Source organism: Oncorhynchus gorbuscha, linkage group LG10, assembly GCF_021184085.1.
Source record: "Oncorhynchus gorbuscha isolate QuinsamMale2020 ecotype Even-year linkage group LG10, OgorEven_v1.0, whole genome shotgun sequence".
NCBI lineage: Eukaryota > Metazoa > Chordata > Actinopteri > Salmoniformes > Salmonidae > Oncorhynchus > Oncorhynchus gorbuscha.
The window spans coordinates 39,083,519-39,104,276 of record NC_060182.1 but is presented as its reverse complement, the minus strand read 5'-3'; the positions used below and the strand labels follow the sequence as shown (position 1 = coordinate 39,104,276).

Here is a 20,758-nt window from a genome sequence, read left to right as displayed (position 1 = left end):
TCAATCGAAGTAAAATAAATGGGACAAACTGAAAGCACGTATATCCTACCAACGGGACATTAAAAACTGTAGGATAGAACAGCAGCCTCTGGTAAGACACAACAGGTGAACAACAGCGGGTGTACGATATCTAAGGAAGTCTCAAGGTTTTGCTCACCTGAGGTAGAGTATCTCATGATAAGCGATAGGTCACACAATCTACCTAGAGTTTTCATCTGTATTTTTCATAGCTGTCTACATACCACAGGCCGATGCTGGCACTAAAACCGCACTCAAACACGAAAACGCTCATCCAGAGGCGGCGCACCTAGTAGCCGGGGACTTTAATGCAGGGAAACTTAAATCAGTTTTACCTCATTTCTATCAGCATGTTAAATGTGCAACCAGAGGGGAAAAATACTCTAGACCACCTTTTACTCCACACACAGAGACACGTACAAAGCTCTACCTCGCCCTCCGTTTGGCAAATCTGAACATAATTCTATCCTTCTGAATCCTGCTTACAAGCAAAAATTAAAGCAGGTGTCACGTTCTGACCTTTATTTCCTTTGTTTTGTATTTAGTATGGTCAGGGCTTGAGTTGGGGTGGGCAGTCTATGTTTGTTTTTCTATGATTTGGGGATTTGTATGTTTCGGCCTAGTATGATTCTCAATCAGAGGCAGGTGTCATTAGTTGTCTCTGATTGACAATCATACTTAGGTAGCCGGGGTTTCACTGTTTGTTTGTGGGTGATTGTCTATGTTGATTGCTTGGTGTCATCACAGTTCTCATTTAGCTTCACAGTCGTTATTTGTTTATTGTTTTGTATAGTGTGTTTCAGTGTTCAGTGTTTTCTTTATTAAATTTCATCATGAACACTTACCACGCCGCATTTTGGTCCTCCGATCCTTCTCGCCTCTCCTCTTCAGATGAAGAGGAGGACGCCCGTGACAGCAGGATGCACCATTGACTCGGTCTATAAAAAAGTGGTCAGATGAAGCAGATGCTAAACTACAGGACTGTTTTGCTAGTACAGACTGGAATATGTTCCGGGATTTTTCTGATGGCATTGAGGAGTACACCACATCAGTCACTGATTGAATCGTACTACACCGGACGCTCGTCGGTTGTAAGCAGGGCTTGCAAACTATTACAGACTACAAAGGGAAGCACAGTCGAAAGCTGTGCAGTGACATGAGCCCACCGGACAAAATAAATAGCTTCTATGCTCACTTGGAGGCAAGTAACACTGAAACATGCATGAGAGCATCAGCTGTTCCAGATGACTGTGTGATCACACTCTCCGCAGCCGATGTAAATACAGTTCCTTGCGAAAGTATTCGGCCCTCTTGAACTTTGCGACCTTTTGCCACATTTCAGGCTTCAAACATGAAGATATAAAACTGTATATTTTTGTGAAGAATCAACAACAAGTGGGACACAATCATGAAGTGGAACGACATTTATTGGATATTTCAAACTTTTTTAACAAATCAAAAACTGAAAAATTGGGCGTGCAAAATTATTCAGCCCCTTTACTTTCAGTGCAGCAAACTCTCTCCAGAAGTTCAGTGAGGATCTCTGAATGATCCAATGTTGACCTAAATGACTAATGATGATAAATACAATCCACCTGTGTGTAATCAAGTCTCCGTATAAATGCACCTGCACTGTGATAGTCTCAGAGGTCCGTTAAAAGCGCAGAGAGCATCATGAAGAACAAGGAACACACCAGGCAGGTCCGAGATACTGTTGTGAAGAAGTTTAAAGCCGGATTTGGATACAAAAATATTTCCCAAGCTTTAAACATCCCAAGGAGCACTGTGCAAGCGATAATATTGAAATGGAAGGAGTATCAGACCACTGCAAATATACCAAGAACTGGCCGTCCTTCTAAACTTTCAGCTCATATAAGGAGAAGACTGATCAGAGATGCAGCCAAGAGGCCCATGATCACTCTGGATGAACTGCAGAGATCTACAGCTGAGGTGGGAGACTCTGTCCATAGGACAACAATCAGTCGTATATTGCACAAATCTGGCCTTTATGGAAGAGTGGCAAGAAGAAAGCCATTTCTTAAAGATATCCATAAAAAGTGTAGTTTAAAGTTAGCCACAATCCACCTGGGAGACACACCAAACACCACACCAAGAATATGTTCTTAACTGACTTGCCTGGTTAAATAAAGGTAAAAAAAAAATACATGTGGAAGAAGGTGCTCTGGTCAGATGAAACCAAAATTGAACTTTTTGGCAACAATGCCAAATGTTATGTTTGGCGTAAAAGCAACACCCTGAACACCCCATCCCCACTGTCAAACATGGTGGTGGCAGCATTATGGTTTGGGCCTGCTTTTCTTCAGCAGGGACAGGGAAGATGGTTAAAATTGATGGGAAGATGGATGGAGACAAATACAGGACCATTCTGGAAGAAAACCTGATGGAGTCTGCAAAAGACCTGACACTGGGACGGAGATTTGTCTTCCAACAAGACAATGATCCAAAACATAAAGCAAAATCTACAATGGAATGGTTCAAAAATAAACATATCCAGGTGTTAGAATGGCCAAGTCAAAGTCCAGACCTGAATCCAATCGAGAATCTGTGGAAAGAACTGAAAACTGCTGTTCACAAATGCTCTCCATCCAACCTCACTGAGCTCGAGCTGTTTTGCAAGGAGGAATGGGAAAAAATGTCAGTCTCTCGATGTGCAAAACTGATAGAGACATACCCCAAGCGACTTACAGCTGTAATCGCAGCAAAAGGTGGCGCTACAAAGTATTAACTTAAGGGGTCTGAATAATTTTGCACGCCCAATTTTTCAGTTTTTGATTTGTTAAAAAAAGTTTGAAATATCCAATTAATGTCGTTCCACTTCATGATTGTGTCCCACTTGTTGTTGATTCTTCACAAAAAAATACAGTTTTATATCTTTGTTTGACGCCTGAAATGTGGCAAAAGGTCGCAAAGTTCAAGGGGGCCGAATACTTTCGCAAGGCACTGTAAGACCTTTAAACAGGCCGCAGGGCCAGACGTATTACCAGGACGTGTACTCCGAGCATGCGCTGACCAACTGGCAAGTGTCTTCACTGACTTTTTCAACCTCTCGCTGTCTGAGTCTGTAATAACAACATGTTTCAAGCAGACCACCATAGTCAGTGTCCCCAAAAACACTAAGGTAACCTGCCTAAATGACTACCGACCCGTAGCACTCACGTCTGTAGCCATGAAATACTTTGAAAGGCTGGTCATGGCTCACATCAACACCATCATCCCAGAAACCCTAGACCCACTCCAATTTGCATACCGCACCAACAGATCCACAGATGATGCTATTTCTATTATAATCCACACTGCCCTTTCACACCTGGACAAAAGGAACACCTATGTGAGAAAGCTGTTCATTGACTACAGCTTGGCATTCAACACCATAGTGACCTCAAAGCTCATCACTAAGCTAAGGACCCTGGAACTAAACACCTCCCACTGCAACTGGATGCTAGACTTCCTGAAGGGCCGCCCCCAGGTGGTAAGGGTAGGTAACAACACATCCACCATGCTGATCCTCAACACGTGCTCAGTCCCCTCCTGTACTCCCTGTTCACTCATGACTGCATAGCCAGGCATGACTCCAACACCATCATAAAGTTTTCGATGACACAACAGTGGTAGGCCTGATCACTGACAACGATGAGACAGCCTATAGAGAGGAGGTCAGAGACCTGACCGTGTGGTGCAAGGACAATAACCTCTCCATCAACATGATCAAGACAAAGGAGATGATTGGGGACTACAGGAAAAGGAGGACCGCTTCCTGCCATCCAGGACCTCTATACCAGGCGGTGTCAGAGGAAGGCCCTAAAAATGGTGAAAGACTCCAGCCACCCTAGTCAGACTGTTCTCTCTGCTGCTGCAAGGCAAGTGGTACCGGAGCGCCAAGTCTAGGTCCAAGAGGCTTCTAAACAGCTTCTACCCACAAGCCATAAGACCCCTGAACAGCTAATCAAATGGCTACACAGACTATTTGCATTGCCCCCCCCCCTTCTACACTGCTGCTACTCTCTGTTATTATCTATGCATAGTCACTTTAATAACTCTACCTACATGTGTATATTCCTTCAATTACCTCAACACAGGTGCCCCCGCACATTGACTCTGTACCGGTACCCCCAGTATATAGCCCCAAACAATAGTTCTTAAAACTATTGTTTGTTAAGAGCTTGCAGGTAAGCATTTCACTGTAAGGTCTACACCTGTTGTAGACCTTACAGTGTAGACCTTCGTTGTCCCGTCTACACCTGCAGCTCGTCACATAACCGAAGGAGTGGAAATGGCGTCAAAAGACCATAGAAATAGAAAGAGAAGAATGCAATTCTGACTATTTCTATGGTTGGAACCACGAGACAAGAGACAAGATAATGATGTGTCTGGATCTAGATCTACATTCCTCTCACTGTAACGATGCAGCCAGGGCCAACAGGAGGGGAAATCATTGTCATCAGTTCAGTAAGAGGAGAGAAACAGGTCAGTAAGCCTATCAATAATGTAACAGACCGACCGGTGGGTGGGTGGATGCATGTTGTTAGTGCTCAGTAGAAAGAAAGACGTCCTGCCCTGCTACTCCTGAAACTGTCAGTATGGGAGATGATATACTGTTGTTATCATAATTCCCCCATTACAATACGAATGGTGGCGTGTGCATTTTATTGGTTCATAAAATTAGCCCTGCACTGCCATGTTTAGCAGTATGAGAGAGCGTAAGGATATTGTGCGATCGGAATTATTCTGCTACAGTATGAATCACACCCCATACACTCATTGGTAGGAAGGATCATATCGGGGCAGGTGGTGAGAGTGGGGGTGGGGCAGGATGTTTACGAGTCACTGAAACTACGCCTCAGATTACCATGAGAGGTTTTCGTGTAGGAATACGGGATAGCAAATATGACCGTTTATGGAGACTTCACATAATAGCCTATGAACTGCATCTCAAGCCAAGCTCCATGTTGAAAAATCCACAAGTGCAGAGTATGTGTGAAAAATCTATTCTGGGGAATTGAACCCATAGCAGGGAATTGCTATGGGTTCAGAATGCTGAGTGTGGGGGGCCGGCCAGTGGTCAAGGAACAGCCAATAATTCAGTGTGTGTGTGTGTGTGTGTGTGTGTGTGTGTGTGTGTGTGTGTGTGTGTGTGTGTGTGTGTGTGTGTGTGTGTGTGTGTGTGTGTGTGTGTGTGTGTGTGTGTGTGTGTGTGTGTATTTACGTGTGATTAAACTGACCTTACAACCCCAGCGTGTGATATAACCTAATTACCTTGTCTGGTGCACTCTGTGAAATGGCCCCGAGACAATTCTCCCTCACCAAGGAAGGAGCATGAACTTTCTCAGTTGTTTCTCCATCACCATGACATGAGGAATTTCATGGACCTTATAGTAAGCTAGTGGTTGATGGTGTATTAATCCGTGCTTGATTTAGGCAGATGATCACCAGAGCTGAGTACCAGGACCTTACATTTTCTACTTCTTGAACTTCTGTTCCTCTTATAGAATATTAATTCAAAAGTATTGTGGAGCTCCTGCACCTAAATATAAACAGTACCAGTACCTATTTCAGTCCAAGTCCATCGCTGATAGTGTCCTGGTCGAAAAAGACTGAGACCCCATAGATCAAAAGTTGTTGATAATGTGGAGTGTAGAAACAGGTGAAAGAAAGAATGGTGGAAAAGAAAGCGTCCCTGAATTCGAAAGAAAGAAAGAGATGCTCAGGCGTCATCGTGTATATTTCCCGGGAGTGTAGTGCATGTGGCACTGTGACTGCACACGTCACTAGGCGAGATCGCACCTTGGACAGCGACAGCGTCGTCTGTCAATACAACAGCCGAACGGAATCTGCCCTCCCCATCCCTAACTACAGGGCTCCAGAGAGGGTGCATCCATATCATACAGAAGAGACAGACTAATGGCCGTAGAGAAGAAAATGATAAAAGTACACCAGTGTCATGCAGTTTTTCATTCTTGTAGGCTAGTATTAATTCCGGAAGTAGGTGCTGCGTTGGTTCACTATCAAAGTCGACCATTTCGAGGAGGAATCAGGCAGCGCGAGAAAGCAGTAGGCTATCATCATCATCACCATCTGAGAGGCTAGGCTACAATATCAATGGCATTAGGCTACTGCTGTAATTGCCCTCTCGGATGTGTAGACATCTCCATCGGTCTGTAAATTAGAAGATTGCAGCAACTGTTGTTTTGAATTCTGGTCTGTTATTCTCAAATTTCGGTGCACCATATTTTCAACGCAAAGATTGAAGACACCGCGGAGAAATGCTGATGGCTATCGAATGAAGGTGGGATGTATCGCTGTTTTGAGTGGATATATTTACAGATATATTTAACATGCAAATTCACTGGATTGCAAATTGGATCCACTCTGTGTGGACGTCGGGTGGAATGAGGTGGACCATTCTTGATGGATCAATCCAAAACATTACAGAGGTGGAATAGAAAAGAAAAACCATGATCTGACGGTTGGGATGCTACTAAGGATAATTAAAAACACGATATAATCACACGTCTTACATCTAACTTTCATTATATCGTCTGTCCGCACCCGTTTGGATTATGCTTCTTGACAACAGTCCCAGATATGACTGTGGGGTTGGACATGGAATGTTTTTATTTATTTTTTACATCTCGTTCTATTTTATGTCTCTCCGTTGTTCACTCTTCCACTAGTCCACGCTGGCATGTCTTCTGCTTTGTGTAGCAAACATATATTTTTTTGCTGCAAACCCCAAATGCAAAGTATTTGATGATGTGTATAATTTAGATCGATAGTGCAGGCAATGGACGATATAGGCCTATCACGTATTTGTGGTGGTAAGGGTGGAGGGAGAATCTAGCTTGACAGCAGTTGTTTTCGTAATGAATATTGAGAGAGTGTATCGAGCTTCTCAAGAGGGAAATCTCTCATCTGCATTGTCTTAGACACACATGCCATCAGACAACAACCAAGACGTGGTCATTTATTTCTTACCATTTGACAGAGCATTTACAGTAGGGTGAGCCTACAAGTTTTGTAAGCTCATCAGTGATACTATTCAGAAAATGTTTAGGTAAAATCCCCTAAATAATAGCATATGCAGCACAATAATTGGCTAAAGATAGACGTATAATAATAATAATAATAATAATAATAATAACCCTTCTCCTAAATCAAAGGTATATTTTTTTTTCTTCTTGAGACCACCTTATTTCCAAATTGGTTTCATTCCCTTCTGAATAATTAATGTAGCCAAACATGTTCAAATATAGGATCCGCATGTTTTTCAACGAACTGAAAGTACTGGTTTTTATGCGAGACGATTCGAGACAGCCTGAACGAGCCGAAGCAGAGAGACGGTCCAGCATGCGGGGTCTTGGGATGGGCGGCTGCGGCTGGCCTCCCTTTGTGGACTGCTCCTCCCGGGATGACGAGGAGGAGTATTACGGGACGGATCCTCGGCCTCGGAGCCTGGGCTTTGAGGAGAAGGACCCCAAACTGCAAGTGGGCCTGGATGCAGTGTCGCTCACCAGCACTGCAAGCAGCCTGCGCTGTCGTATCTGCTTTCAGGGTCCGGAGCAGGTACTGTCCCAGATAGATACATACGCCTTCGTTGTCCGGCTTTTCGCGCCACAACACAAAACCGCTCAATTTGACCATTAGGCAATAGCCCTGCGCTGTCCATGGTTCTGAATGTTAGTACGCGTGTAGGCCTATAGTAAACCTAAATTGCTACACTTTGACCTGTTTCGATTTGGTGTGTTCTGTGACATTGACAAATAGATTTGTTTGAGAAAATACGACAAATACAATTGTTATATTAGTACTCTATAGCCTACAGCAATGTTGATTATAGCTTGACTGATGTCATGGTCCACTTGTGCACGTGAATAATAATTGGCCTGGTAATGAACTGGTAACGAATGTCAGAAGAGCAGAAACAGACTGGAACCCAGGCTATGTCTGTGGGCCTCTAAGCCAATGAATATATAGGGATGCAGAACAATGAACGGAGCTTTGGTCCTCAGCCAAAATTTGACACAACAGATGTGCAGAACCTGTACAGCCTGGCTGAGCTCGTTAACCATGGCCTTGAGATAATGAGATATGGTGTAAGTGCCACTGGAGCACAGATGGAAATCACTACTTAATCACTTTGTGAGATTTTATGTTTGTCATGGCATTATTACAGTATACAGTAGGTGCTACTTCATAGCATCTGTAATCTCAATGGGAGCTATGCAGAATTGAACAACTATAAAAAGGAACATGCAGGTGTTTCACACCTGTAATATAACCTTAAGAAATGTTGATCAGTTACCTGGTTCTGACCAGTTGTTCCACATGGTTTGGATCGCAGGCTAATTGGCCCGGGCCTTAAGTGAATAGACTATGAGGCAAAGGCAAACACACATTCAGAATACATTTTAAGAATGATTTAAAATCAGCATCAATCGTCTTTAGATTGACATGATATGAACTTATCTTTCAGCACTGCTTCCTGTACCACTTCAACTTCATGATTACTTAGAAGATGAGCTATTATCTTAGACCCAGCCACTTTGTCATTTAATTGTTATTTCATTATTCAAGTGGGTCACAACAGGGGACAGTCATGTCCCTGTCAGTTGAGCAATTACTTCTACAAATATAATAACCTTGCTCTGTGGGACGCATGAAATATGATTCATAATTAAACTTCCTGTCAGAGCCGTCAGAAGGAGAACTCCATGGTATTGCATGTGCACCCATAGAAATATAATATCTAGAACGGGAATTCCCATTCAAGTCAAGGTGGGTGGTCTGGGGTCTTAGGAGATTTTATACTAATAATAATATATGCCATTTAACAGACACCTTTATCCAATGCGACTTACATTTTCCCATTCTAGTGATTATATTTCTGTGTGCTCCATCACCAACCTTTCCACTTGACATGGTCTAGCTTCAGAATAGGCTGTGCCATAGACTCATATTTGGAATGTTAGCCACATATGAGGCTCTGGGCAGTGCCAGGCAGCATTTGCTTCAGACAGGATGGGTGCCTGGATGGATGGGTGTGTGGGTGTGTGGGTGGGTGGGTGGACACACTATTACTTTTACCTGGCTTGACATTTTGCTGTACAACAAATGTTTAAGTTTTTATTCAGTTCATCATATGCTGCTGATATATATACTTCCTCATATACTGATGACCAGTTTATGACTGATGGGACATGTGGCTCCTCTCCCCCACTCAAATCGGTATGTTGTTAGTCAATGCAAGTATCTTATAATAACAAGGTTTAACAAGCAAACCTGGGGAAAATAAATGTATAAAACAGGAAAAGATTATGAAGTGTCATTGTAAAGCCCCTGTCAAAAAAACATGCAACTGGTTATTTAGGGAGAAATACACATGGGTTAAATGAGTCACTCTCTACCAACTGAACCAAAATTAAAACATATTTTCCCCATTTGTGCTTAAAAATCATTTGGGATCAAATTATTTCTGGAGTGAGGGTAGTTTCTAATATGGCACTATTAAATACAATTTTAAATATGGATGGATAACTTTAGATTTTGGTTGTGTTTTGATCTTGTTCATTGCTACATTTACATTTTACATTTAAGTCATTTAGCAGACGCTCTTATCCAGAGCGATCCAGTAGAACAGTCACTTTACAATAGTGCATCTAAATCTTAAAGGGGGGGGGTGAGAAGTATTACTTATCCTATCCTAGGTATTCCTTAAAGTACATCTGCTACCAGATGTGTTTGCAGTTTAACTTGATATGAAAAGTAGAAGGTAATACTAGTCTTCTATTTGCGTGCTCTTAAGAGTAAATTGGTAAATGTGTACACATGACTCATGCCAAACTTATTCAAAACATCTCAACATGGACTATGTCCCGATTCTCCACCCTTCAGAAGTGTGCACTTGCACATTCCCGTCATGGATTTCACAATCTACTTAAGTGGGGATGATCTAATTAGATGGGGTGTTTGCTGTAGGTACTGCAAGCAATGAATAGGAAGCTGCATTCAGGGGAATTACTAGGCTACTTTTTTAACTTCAGCCCATTTAGATGTGTATAATTAGACACATACATAACTGTAAAAAAATCAATCTACAATGCTCAACATTCTCTCTATTCCTCAAGAGTCAACCTGATGAAAGTTCTTCTTATCCCATCCTACCCATCCAGATGAGAAGGGCAATGTTTGCTGTAGGTACTGCAGTAAGGGCCTGTATTGATTGAGTTCACTGAGAGTCTGTCTCTGCGCTGAAATGGCAACCTATTCCCTATATAGAGTACTACTTTTGACATAGTGCAACATGAAGGGAATAGGCTGCCATTTGGGACCCGTTTTGTGGGAACAGTAGGGGTTGAATGGCTCACCTCCCATTCACCTGCCTGCCCTTCAAATCTCTGTGCACCCCTGCCGATGTTGCCGGGCCCTAATTGGCTCGTTCTGGCCAATAGGCCAGCATCAAGCTGGGCACATGCATTGATCTACTAATTATTCCTAGGCATGCATCATTTTAGCATTGAGTAATATACTACCCTCGACATTTAGCTACAGTACTGAAGTTTTCACCACTTTTGATTTTCCATTTACTAAGGTGGAAATTGTGGAAGAGGAGGAAGATACTCTAATTAATAATGAATAGGTCATTCATAGTTGCTTTCTGACTGTTTCAAACTCTAAAATATGTGGAAGTATTGTGATATTGTGTTAAGGTGCCCCACAACCTGTGTCTGTCCACCCATTGTATTTTTACTGAGTGAGCCAGACAGACATACACAAAAAAACAGTAGCTTTGGTGAGACATTGAGGGCTATCCATTATCCAGTATCGTTTCTTATTCCAAAATATTTCAAATTCAGAAATAACCCATGGTGTGTTATGCCACATCAGACTCACATCACAGAACATTGTCTTGAATGGGAATGTTTATTCTAGTCATTCTAATTCTATGGTTGGACCCCTCTCTCTCCTGCAGGGAGAGCTGCTGAGCCCATGTCGCTGTAAGGGTTCTGTGCGCTGCACCCACCAGCCCTGCCTCATCCGCTGGATCAGCGAGAGAGGCTCCTGGAGCTGTGAGCTTTGCTACTTCAAGTACCATGTCCTGGCCATCAGCACCAAGAACCCACTGCAGGTATGTCTCGTCACTCCGCCCAACCCCTCATTCTCGAGGACTTACGCTCTGGCCAGAATCAGACCCTAGCCAATTGGTACTTCATGCAGTACAATACAACAGTAGCTCCACTTCTGTGATTGTCCTCATATTGCTTATACCTATCCAATCCTTTCTGATTTACAGAAGTGTCTAGGGAGTAGGGGGTCTGTCTCATCCACTCCAGTCGTGTGTGCATTGTGCACCTGGTCTACTCTCATCCTCCAAAATCAATGACGGTTTTTCTAGTGGCCACAGTGCACAGATCTTATCTCACAGGCAGTTTTCTGCTGATGCATCAACTTCAAACCACGCACAATACCCCTATCAGAGTGTTACACAGTGCTCTGCTCTGGTGCACTAGTCTAGGCGTTACAGTTACTCTGCTAGAACAAGTCTTGGGCACTCGCAAGGAGGAAAGTGTGAAAACTGGACCTGTGCTGAAACTTTTTCCTGTTGCCTCACTAAATCTGTGCCTGAAATGACATCCTATTCATTTGACTGTTTCCCCTTTCTTGGCCCTCGTGTCCGTTCTGTTCAGTGGCAGGCCATCTCCCTGACGGTGATCGAGAAGGTCCAGATCGCTGCCATCATCCTGGGCTCTCTGTTCCTCATCGCCAGCATTTCCTGGCTCGTTTGGTCGTCCCTCAGCCCCTCGGCCAAGTGGCAGCGCCAGGACCTGCTCTTCCAGATCTGCTACGGCATGTACGGCTTCATGGACATCGTGTGCATCGGTGAGGAGGAGGAATCACAGAACACACACACACACACACACACACACACACACACACACACACACACACACACACACACACACACACACACACACACACACTGTGAAGCTTTGTAGAGTCTACCTGGTGAAAATGGTGCATTGCCAGACTCAAAACAGATGGCGCTGCTTACGTGTCTGCACTGTGTGGTTATACCAAATGTCTGTGATTTGTCAGCACAAGAGTAAGATGCTTTGTATGACAGATTTGTACCAATTACCTACTCCCAAGTATTTCATGCCTTAAAAATAATTGAACGCCTTGCCACTTTCTATCTCTGTAAAATCATTTCTCTCTTCCCAGGGCTTATAATCCACGAGGGCTCATCAGTATACCGAATATTCAAGCGATGGCAGGCTGTCAATCAACAATGGAAAGTATTGAACTATATAAAAGCCAATGACTTGGGGGACCCGTTGAGTAGCAGTAAGGGTGGGGGTCGGGGCTCACGGAGTAATCCCCATGGCTTGGGTAGTGGCGGCAGCAGGAGACAGAGTCGGAGGTTCAGGACTATTCTGGACCACCACTGTGGCTACACCATCCTTCATATTCTGAGCCAGCTACGGCCACACAACCCACGTATCGGCTCTTCGGCCAACCGGGAGGTGGTGATGAGGGTGACAACGGTATGAAACTGAGCGTGGAAGGGGTGGAATGAAGGAATAAAGCAGGGTATTGTTTTTTTTCTGGGGGGGGGTCTGGTCAGTTCTTTCAAGATTCTGTCAACTCCATTGAGGAACTTGATTTCAGTACCCAGCCCAAGGAAGGATACGTACAGACAAGACAATGTCTGGACCTGCAGCCAAGGTACTATGATATTGTAACAACCCTTGCCTTGGTAGGCACATTACGATCCCTACCCAGTAGGTTAATCCTACTGGAGCAGTTGTTATGAGTTTGTCTATGGGCTGGGAAACCTGGGTTCGAGACAATGTGTTGGATGTTTGGAAACGTCCTGAAACAGCAACAGACCGCACATATGAGGATCTTTACAGGAGTTTGTTAAAAAAAGCGATGCACATGATTTGTAATAATTGAATGGTTATTATAAACTATGTAAAACATGCAAACTATCCAACATGCTTTATAACAACCCAATCCAAGGATATTTTTCAGTCCGATTTCAGGATGCACAAGGAAATACATGTATTTTCTTTTTTTCTGGTATGGTTTCTTTTTTTGTCATTTTGATATTTATACGGGGTGTATGATTTAAGGAGATACCTGAAACTCCTTATGGCACGCCAAGCATTTTCAAACAACTCTAAATAATAATAATAATAATAATAATAATAGTTCCGCAGTTCTGAAATATTGCTGTAGCTAATGATGATTAGGCTACAGACTGGAGAACAAAGAATACTACATCATATTACATCATACATCAAAGCCATCATATGAAAACTGACAAACAATACAGGGATCAAGGGATCATCTACAAAAGGAAAACAATGCATTTATTAAGATTCAAATGACTCCTAGTCCTATCTTCTCTGCAATAAAGACATCTGTACATTTCACAGTGAATTTTGCATGGGTATATCATTTTTTTTAATGCCGCATAATTACCACATAACATTTAAGCACTTCTACAAATTTGCTCTATTCAGAAAGGTGCTTGTCAAAAGAAACACTTTTTATTCAGCTGGTTTTAATTGCACCAAACCGTTTTGTTTTTTAAAATCTGACTGATGGCAGTGTTATTTCAGCTATAACAGAGATGACCGACTTGCTGCTGTGTGCTGATGATTCAGATTTGATAACAAGCAAACAAACCATTGGATTAAAGATGGAGATCTGAGGATCCCTTATTATTCACTGTCTCACTCCTGTGTCTTTGTTTTTCATTTTTTACACACTTGTGCAGTAAAAATGGTTTGCTGATTAGGTCATTGTGATTACTAGGCCTTCAAGAGAGATCTGGTTTTACATTCAAATTACGATACGTTTCGCTTTCATTGTTGATGAACACAATCACATAAAGTGGACATTTATGGACTTTGGAAGTTTGTCCTGTCTGTTTCAAAGGCCTGTTGTTCTGTACACTCTGCTACATTGTGGAAGGACACCAGGTTGTGTTGTGGCTAATTGTCGCCACCTAGAGAACTAATCACCTTGTCTATGGATAATGTGTATTACAGAACAGGTGTAATGAATTATGATGCTGTAGATGGCACCCCGATGCCATACATTATTGACTACCTCGACGGCTCTCGTCCTAGGACAAAGTCAGCCAGGTAACGTGATATAAATATTGCACCTTTTTATCAAACGTTGCCCCCTCTCACCTCCAATGGCTCAAACACGAGGAGCCTAGATACTGTGTATTGCAATAAGGTGCAACTGCAAACCTACATTACAGCTTAGTCCATTCAATTCAGAGAAGGACGAACGGCTCTATTTGAACGGATCTTTTTGAACTTCGGGAATTTGGCTCCCTTATTTTCATACTGCTACCAAAGATGGTTTAGAAACTCTGCTGCTACTACTACTACTTTTCTCCAGACAACCATTATCTGTAGATATGGTATAAAACGTCATCTGAAGATGGTAATTCCTCACTGCAGGAACAATTGGTCGTGAGGAGAGCCTCATTTTGTACGCTACAGTTCCCCAGTGTGTACAAAAATATAAATAATTGCAGGCGATCTAATTTCGTCAGGTAAAATGTGTTTGAACTCACATTTCACTGTCTGACATAATGGTAGGCATACTTTTAGGCTGTACGTTAGAAATGTGTTCTTTTTCGTGGTCTTTATTTGACTGTTCTCAAGGTAATTTACTAAAATGTGTATATGCAGATTTTAATCATGGACCATCTATACCCGGGTTGTAATCCAGTTAATCAGACCAACATCACATGCGCACTAGCACTCAGTGCGCACAGGAAGCAGCTATGAAGATGTCATCCAAAAACATGGTAGACATTGGATGAATATAGAATGTTAATATCTTCCACTGTGAGTGATGGGGGAAAAACTCGGCCTCGTTCAATGGATGTTTTGTGCACAAACGTGATGACTAATGTGTCTTATCAGGCATGTTCAAATCTGACTTCTCTATGTCGCGGTCTATGGAAATTGTATTTCTGGGCCGGGCGTCAGTTAAACTGCAGTACCAATGCAAAACTGTTGGAGCAGTCGAAACCGTGCTTCAACACCGGAACCCTGGCCCCTTGACTTTGCCCTGTGCTAGCTAACCTGCACACCTGACCGAGATTATATTCGGTTTCGATTTTGTATCAGACAATTAAAATCGTTGAAATAGTTGATTTGACAGAGGCTTTAACATAAATCCAACGGCACGTTTTGACGATCAAAACAACTTGTTCAAGTGTGTTTGACTGACTGGTTGAATAGCTGTTTGTGTGGAGTGCCAACTCCACGTAAATGACGCAAATCGTGGCAAGGGTTCACATTCGCCCCCCCCCCTTTGAAATGTTGAATTATATTTGTGTTAGTGTGTTGAGAAGAGCAGCCAAAATGTTGTAAATGAAGATTACGAATACATTTAATGAGATGCTTTTTGTTGGGAGTCCCTCAAGCAAACCGACATATGTTACTGGCACTGCTACATAAATCATCGTTGTTATTATAGGCGACGTTACATAAATGTGTAAGCTACACTAATATGTACAACCTTTTATCTGCATTATTATAATCATCCACTTCGTTGCATATGCTTCAATCTAGCGTCGTGTCCCTGCAGTGAACAGTGTTATCCTTAACATACTTGATTTCACATAGTAGTAACTATAAAATGGTGTGTGAACACTTGCAATTTCTTTCAACATTGAGCAGGATAGACAGCGAGTGAGGAAGAAATCAGACCTTGTGGACAAGGGCCCTGTCAGACATCAGAGAGAGGGACGCAGACTGCAGGGAACTGTTGTGTCTAATGAAGTCCGGGCCATCGTCGTTGACCATGTGGTAAACTGAGGCCTTACCATGGCAGAGGCTGCCAGATTAGTTCACCCCAATCTGAAACGATCAACTGTCAATTCGATCATGAGAACATTCCGGCAAGAAAACTGGTAAGTCTGCAGGATATGCACTATGCTTTACCATTATATTTACAGTCAATTACATATTGTAATGCATGTCCATTCACAACACATTTTACAATATTCATACAGTATGATCTATTGAAAGTTTACTCTGTTCTACACTCAGAATTGATAGAAGACCCCATGGTGGTGGCCATGTGCCGACCGACCAGCAGTGGTGGAAATGGTGAGGGCCAGGAATAACATTTGTCTGTCCGAAATAAAGCAGGCCATTGAGGAGAACGATGACACCTTTGCCAATGTGGCATCCACCAGCCTACCAACAATCACCTGCCTTTTGAAGAGGCACCAGGTATCTATGAAACACATTTACTTGGTGCCTTTTGAGAGAAACAACGACCGGCTGAAACAACTGTTCAGGTACAGCACTATATACTGTATTACTGTTCCTATTAATGCACATGATACTTCACAGGTCGCTGTTGCAAATGAGAACTTGTTCTCAACTAGCCTACCTGGTTAAATAAAGGTGAAATAAAAAATAATAAAAAATAAACAATATCATATTGGAACTATACTGTAAAAATAACTAACCAAATTATATTTTTAGTGGGTGATTGTGCTTGATGCTGCTGTGAACCATCACAAGTTTATCTTTATTGACGAAGCAGGCTTCAACCTGGACAAAACTCAGCGCCGTGGGCGAAAACCTCATCGGCCAATGGGTGACCGCCGTGTGCCACCCAATGTGGGGGAAACATCTCCATGTGCACCACTATCTCTGAAGACTGTGTGGTAGGACGTAGGGCATTACTTGGATCCTGCAACGCTGCACACCTCATTGTGTTTCTCAATGAAATTGCGCAAGCCTGTCAAAGGTGATGGGGTCACCTATGTCATCGTGTGGGCCCATCCCCGATTTGTGACCCTATACCTGCTCCGATACTCTCCTTTCAGCATGGAGATGGAAGGTGTACGATCGCCATCCCCATGAGTGTGCCACCTTCCGTATGGTCATGGATGAGGCATGCAATGACTTCAATGAAGGTTAGATTCGCCATGCCAAAAGGTTTTTCCCGTGGTGCATGAATGATGAGGACTTTTACTGTGATGTGGATTAAAATTTATGGCCAAATGCTCAAGACAGGCTTGATGCAAATTAATGCATGCTAAATGTTTTCTTTTAATTTAATTTGTTTAATTTTACATTTCATTCGACAGTACACCTAACAAAAAAAATGCTTTATTTTTCAGATATAATTGCATGAATGATTGTAGAGGATGTCTTCATTGATCACACATTGGATAGATACTGTTGAAATGATAGATTTTCAGAAAATTGTTGGGTAATGTAGGTGTATTGCATAATGTGATCTACTGTAATTTACAGCACTGTAGCATATTACTTTCAGCATTTCTAAGGGCGATTTGAAACAACTCAATTGAAAACATATTGTTGTGTTTTGGTGATTAAACCAATGTTCTCATTACATTTCACAATAAACATATATTTTTAATAAATGGTTGTGTAGTGATTAATGTACCAATGACAGGTTTTTAATGAAAGACTGGCTGCGTTACAAGTGTGACCAGTTTGGAGCTTTGTACCAAGAGTTGTGAAAATGTACCACGTACTTGTGAAAATAGTACCAAAGCAATTTTAAAAAACAAATCAATTTTCATCACGCTTTAAGGGAAGAGCATTTCACATGTACGTCACTTACACAAATGGCTGATTGGCTGAGAGAAATTGATGATAAAAACGTATGTGTTATGGCTTTTACATCCCCTGCTATATTGTGGATTGAGAGTTACATGTCTAACAGAACACTGTGGGTGTTCTTTAATGGAAGCCTCTCCAACATAATCCAGGGCAGTTGTCTAGGCCCCTGACTTTTTTCAATCTTTACTAATGACCTGCCACTGTTACTGAGTAAAGTCTGTGTGTCTGTCTATGATGATGACTCAACACTATACACACCAGCTACCACAGCAAGTGAAATCACCCAACACTTAACAAAGAGCTGCAGACATTTTCATAATGGGTGGCAAGAAATAAGTGAGTCCTAACATTTTTCCAAAACTAAAAGCATTGCATTTTGGACAAATTATTCACTAAACCCTAAACCTCAACTAATCTTGAAATGAATAATGTAGATATTGAACAAATTGAGGAGACTAAAATGCTTGGAGTAACTCTGAATTGTAAACTGTCATGGTCAAAACATGTTGATGCAACAGTAGCTAAAATGGGGAGAGGTCTGTCCATTATAAAGTGCTGCTCTGCCTTAACAGTGCTATCAACGAGGCAGGTCCTACAGGTCCTAGTTTTGTCACTCCTGGACTACTGTCCAGTCGTGTGGTCAGGTGCCACACAGTGACTTAGGAAAAATTACAATTGGCCCAGAACAGGGCAGCATGGATGGCCCGTAAATGTAAACAGAGAGCTAACATTAATCATATGCATGTCAATCTCTCCTGGCTCGAAGTAGAGGAGAGATTGATTTCATCACTACTTGTATTTGTGAGAAGTATTGACATGATGAAATGCACCGAGCTGTCTGTTTAAACTACTAAGACACAGCTCCGATTTTAATTTGGATTTTTTTAAAATTTCACCTTTATTTAACTAGGTAGGCCAGTTGAAAACAAGTTCTAATTTACAACTGCGACCTGGCCAAGATAAAGCAAAGCAGTGCGACAAAAACAACACAGTTACACATAAACAAATGTACAGTCAATAACACAATATCATTTAAAAAAAATCTATGTACAGTGTGTGCAAATGTAGAAGAGTAGGGAATTAGGCAATAAATAGGCCATAGAGGCGAAATAATTACAATTTAGCATTAACACTGGAGTGATAGATGTGCAGATGATGATGTGCAAGTAGAGATACTGGGCTGCAAAAGAGCAAGAGGGTAAGTAATAATATGGGGATGAGGTAGTTGGGTGTTCTATTTACAGATTGGCTGTGTACAGGTACAGTGATCTGTAATCTTCTCTGACAGCTGATGCTTAAAGTTAGAGAGGGAGATATAAGACTCCAGCTTCAGTGATTTTTGCAATTCGTTCCAGTCATTGGCAGCAGAGAACTGGAAGAAAAGGCGTACCCATGATGCCCATGCATACCCCACAAGACATGCCCCCAGAGATCTCTTCATAGTCCCGAAGTCCAAAACAGATTATGGGAGGCGCACAGTACTACATACAGTGCCTTGCGAAAGTATTCGGCCCCCTTGAACTTTGCGACCTTTTGCCACATTTCAGGCTTCAAACATAAAGATATAAAACTGTATTTTTTGTGAAGAATCAACAACAAGTGGGACACAATCATGAAGTGGAACGACATTTATTGGATATTTCAAACTTTTGTAACAAATCAAAAACTGAAAAATTGGGTGTGCAAAATTATTCAGCCCCCTTAAGTTAATACTTTGTAGCGCCACCTTTTGCTGCGATTACAGCTGTAAGTCGCTTGGGGTATGTCTCTATCAGTTTTGCACATCGAGAGACTGACATTTTTTCCCATTCCTCCTTGCAAAACAGCTCGAGCTCAGTGAGGTTGGATGGAGAGCATTTGTGAACAGCAGTTTTCAGTTCTTTCCACAGATTCTCGATTGGATTCAGGTCTGGACTTTGACTTGGCCATTCTAACACCTGGATATGTTTATTTTTGAACCATTCCATTGTAGATTTTGCTTTATGTTTTGGATCATTGTCTTGTTGGAAGACAAATCTCCGTCCCAGTGTCAGGTCTTTTGCTGACTCCATCAGGTTTTCTTCCAGAATGGTCCTGTATTTGGCTCCATCCATCTTCCCATCAATTTTAACCATCTTCCCTGTCCCTGCTGAAGAAAAGCAGGCCCAAACCATGATGCTGCCACCACCATGTTTGACAGTGGGGATGGTGTGTTCAGGGTGATGAGCTGTGTTGCTTTTACGCCAAACATAACGTTTTGCATTGTTGCCAAAAAGTTCAATTTTGGTTTCATCTGACCAGAGCACCTTCTTCCACATGTTTGGTGTGTCTCCCAGGTGGCTTGTGGCAAACTTTAAACAACACTTTTTATGGATATCTTTAAGAAATGGCTTTCTTCTTGCCACTCTTCCATAAAGGCCAGATTTGTGCAATATACGACTGATTGTTGTCCTATGGACAGAGTCTCCCACCTCAGCTGTAGATCTCTGCAGTTCATCCAGAGTGATCATGGGCCTCTTGGCTGCATCTCTGATCAGTCTTCTCCTTGTATGAGCTGAAAGTTTAGAGGGACGGCCAGGTCTTGGTAGATTTGCAGTGGTCTGATACTCCTTCCATTTCAATATTATCGCTTGCACAGTGCTCCTTGGGATGTTTAAAGCTTGGGAAATCTTTTTCTATCCAAATCCGGCTTTAAACTTCTTCACAACAGTATCTCGGACCTGCCTGGTGTGTTCCTTGTTCTTCATGATGTTCTCTGCGCTTTTAACGGACCTCTGAGACTATCACAGTGCAGGTGCATTTATACGGAGACTTGATTACACACAAGTGGATTGTATTTATCATCATTAGTCACTTAGGACAACATTGGATCATTCAGAGATCCTCACTGAACTTCTGGAGAGAGTTTGCTGCACTGAAAGTAAAGGGGCTGAATCATTTTGCACGCCCAATTTTTCAGTTTTTGATTTGTTAAAAAAGTTTGAAATATCCAATAAATGCCATTCCACTTCATGATTGTGTCCCACTTGTTGTTGATTCTTCACAAGAAAATACAGTTTTATATCTTTATGTTTGAAGCCTGAAATGTGGCAAAAGGT

The 20,758-nt window shown here is 42.2% G+C and overlaps 1 protein-coding gene and 1 long non-coding RNA gene across 3 annotated transcripts; both read left to right on the top strand.

Annotated features, from left to right (window-relative positions):
- The first annotated feature begins 5,816 nt into the window (after positions 1-5,816).
- On the top strand, positions 5,817-13,778 carry LOC124045152 (E3 ubiquitin-protein ligase MARCHF9-like). Its single transcript, XM_046364394.1, has 4 exons — positions 5,817-7,599; positions 11,006-11,161; positions 11,721-11,913; positions 12,256-13,778. The coding sequence occupies exons 1-4, from the start codon at positions 7,276-7,278 to the stop codon at positions 12,582-12,584; spliced, it is 1,002 nt and encodes a 333-aa protein (XP_046220350.1). The 5' UTR covers positions 5,817-7,275; the 3' UTR covers positions 12,585-13,778.
- A 319-nt stretch (positions 13,779-14,097) lies between these two features.
- LOC124045151 lies at positions 14,098-17,428 on the top strand. Of its 2 annotated transcripts, none has more exons than XR_006840798.1 (4): positions 14,098-14,189; positions 15,753-15,985; positions 16,125-16,378; positions 16,630-17,428. It is a non-coding gene; the product is annotated as an uncharacterized LOC124045151 (long non-coding RNA). The 2 variants fall into 2 exon arrangements; XR_006840797.1 differs by lacking the exon at positions 14,098-14,189 and adding an exon at positions 15,139-15,567.
- Positions 17,429-20,758: the final 3,330 nt, after the last annotated feature.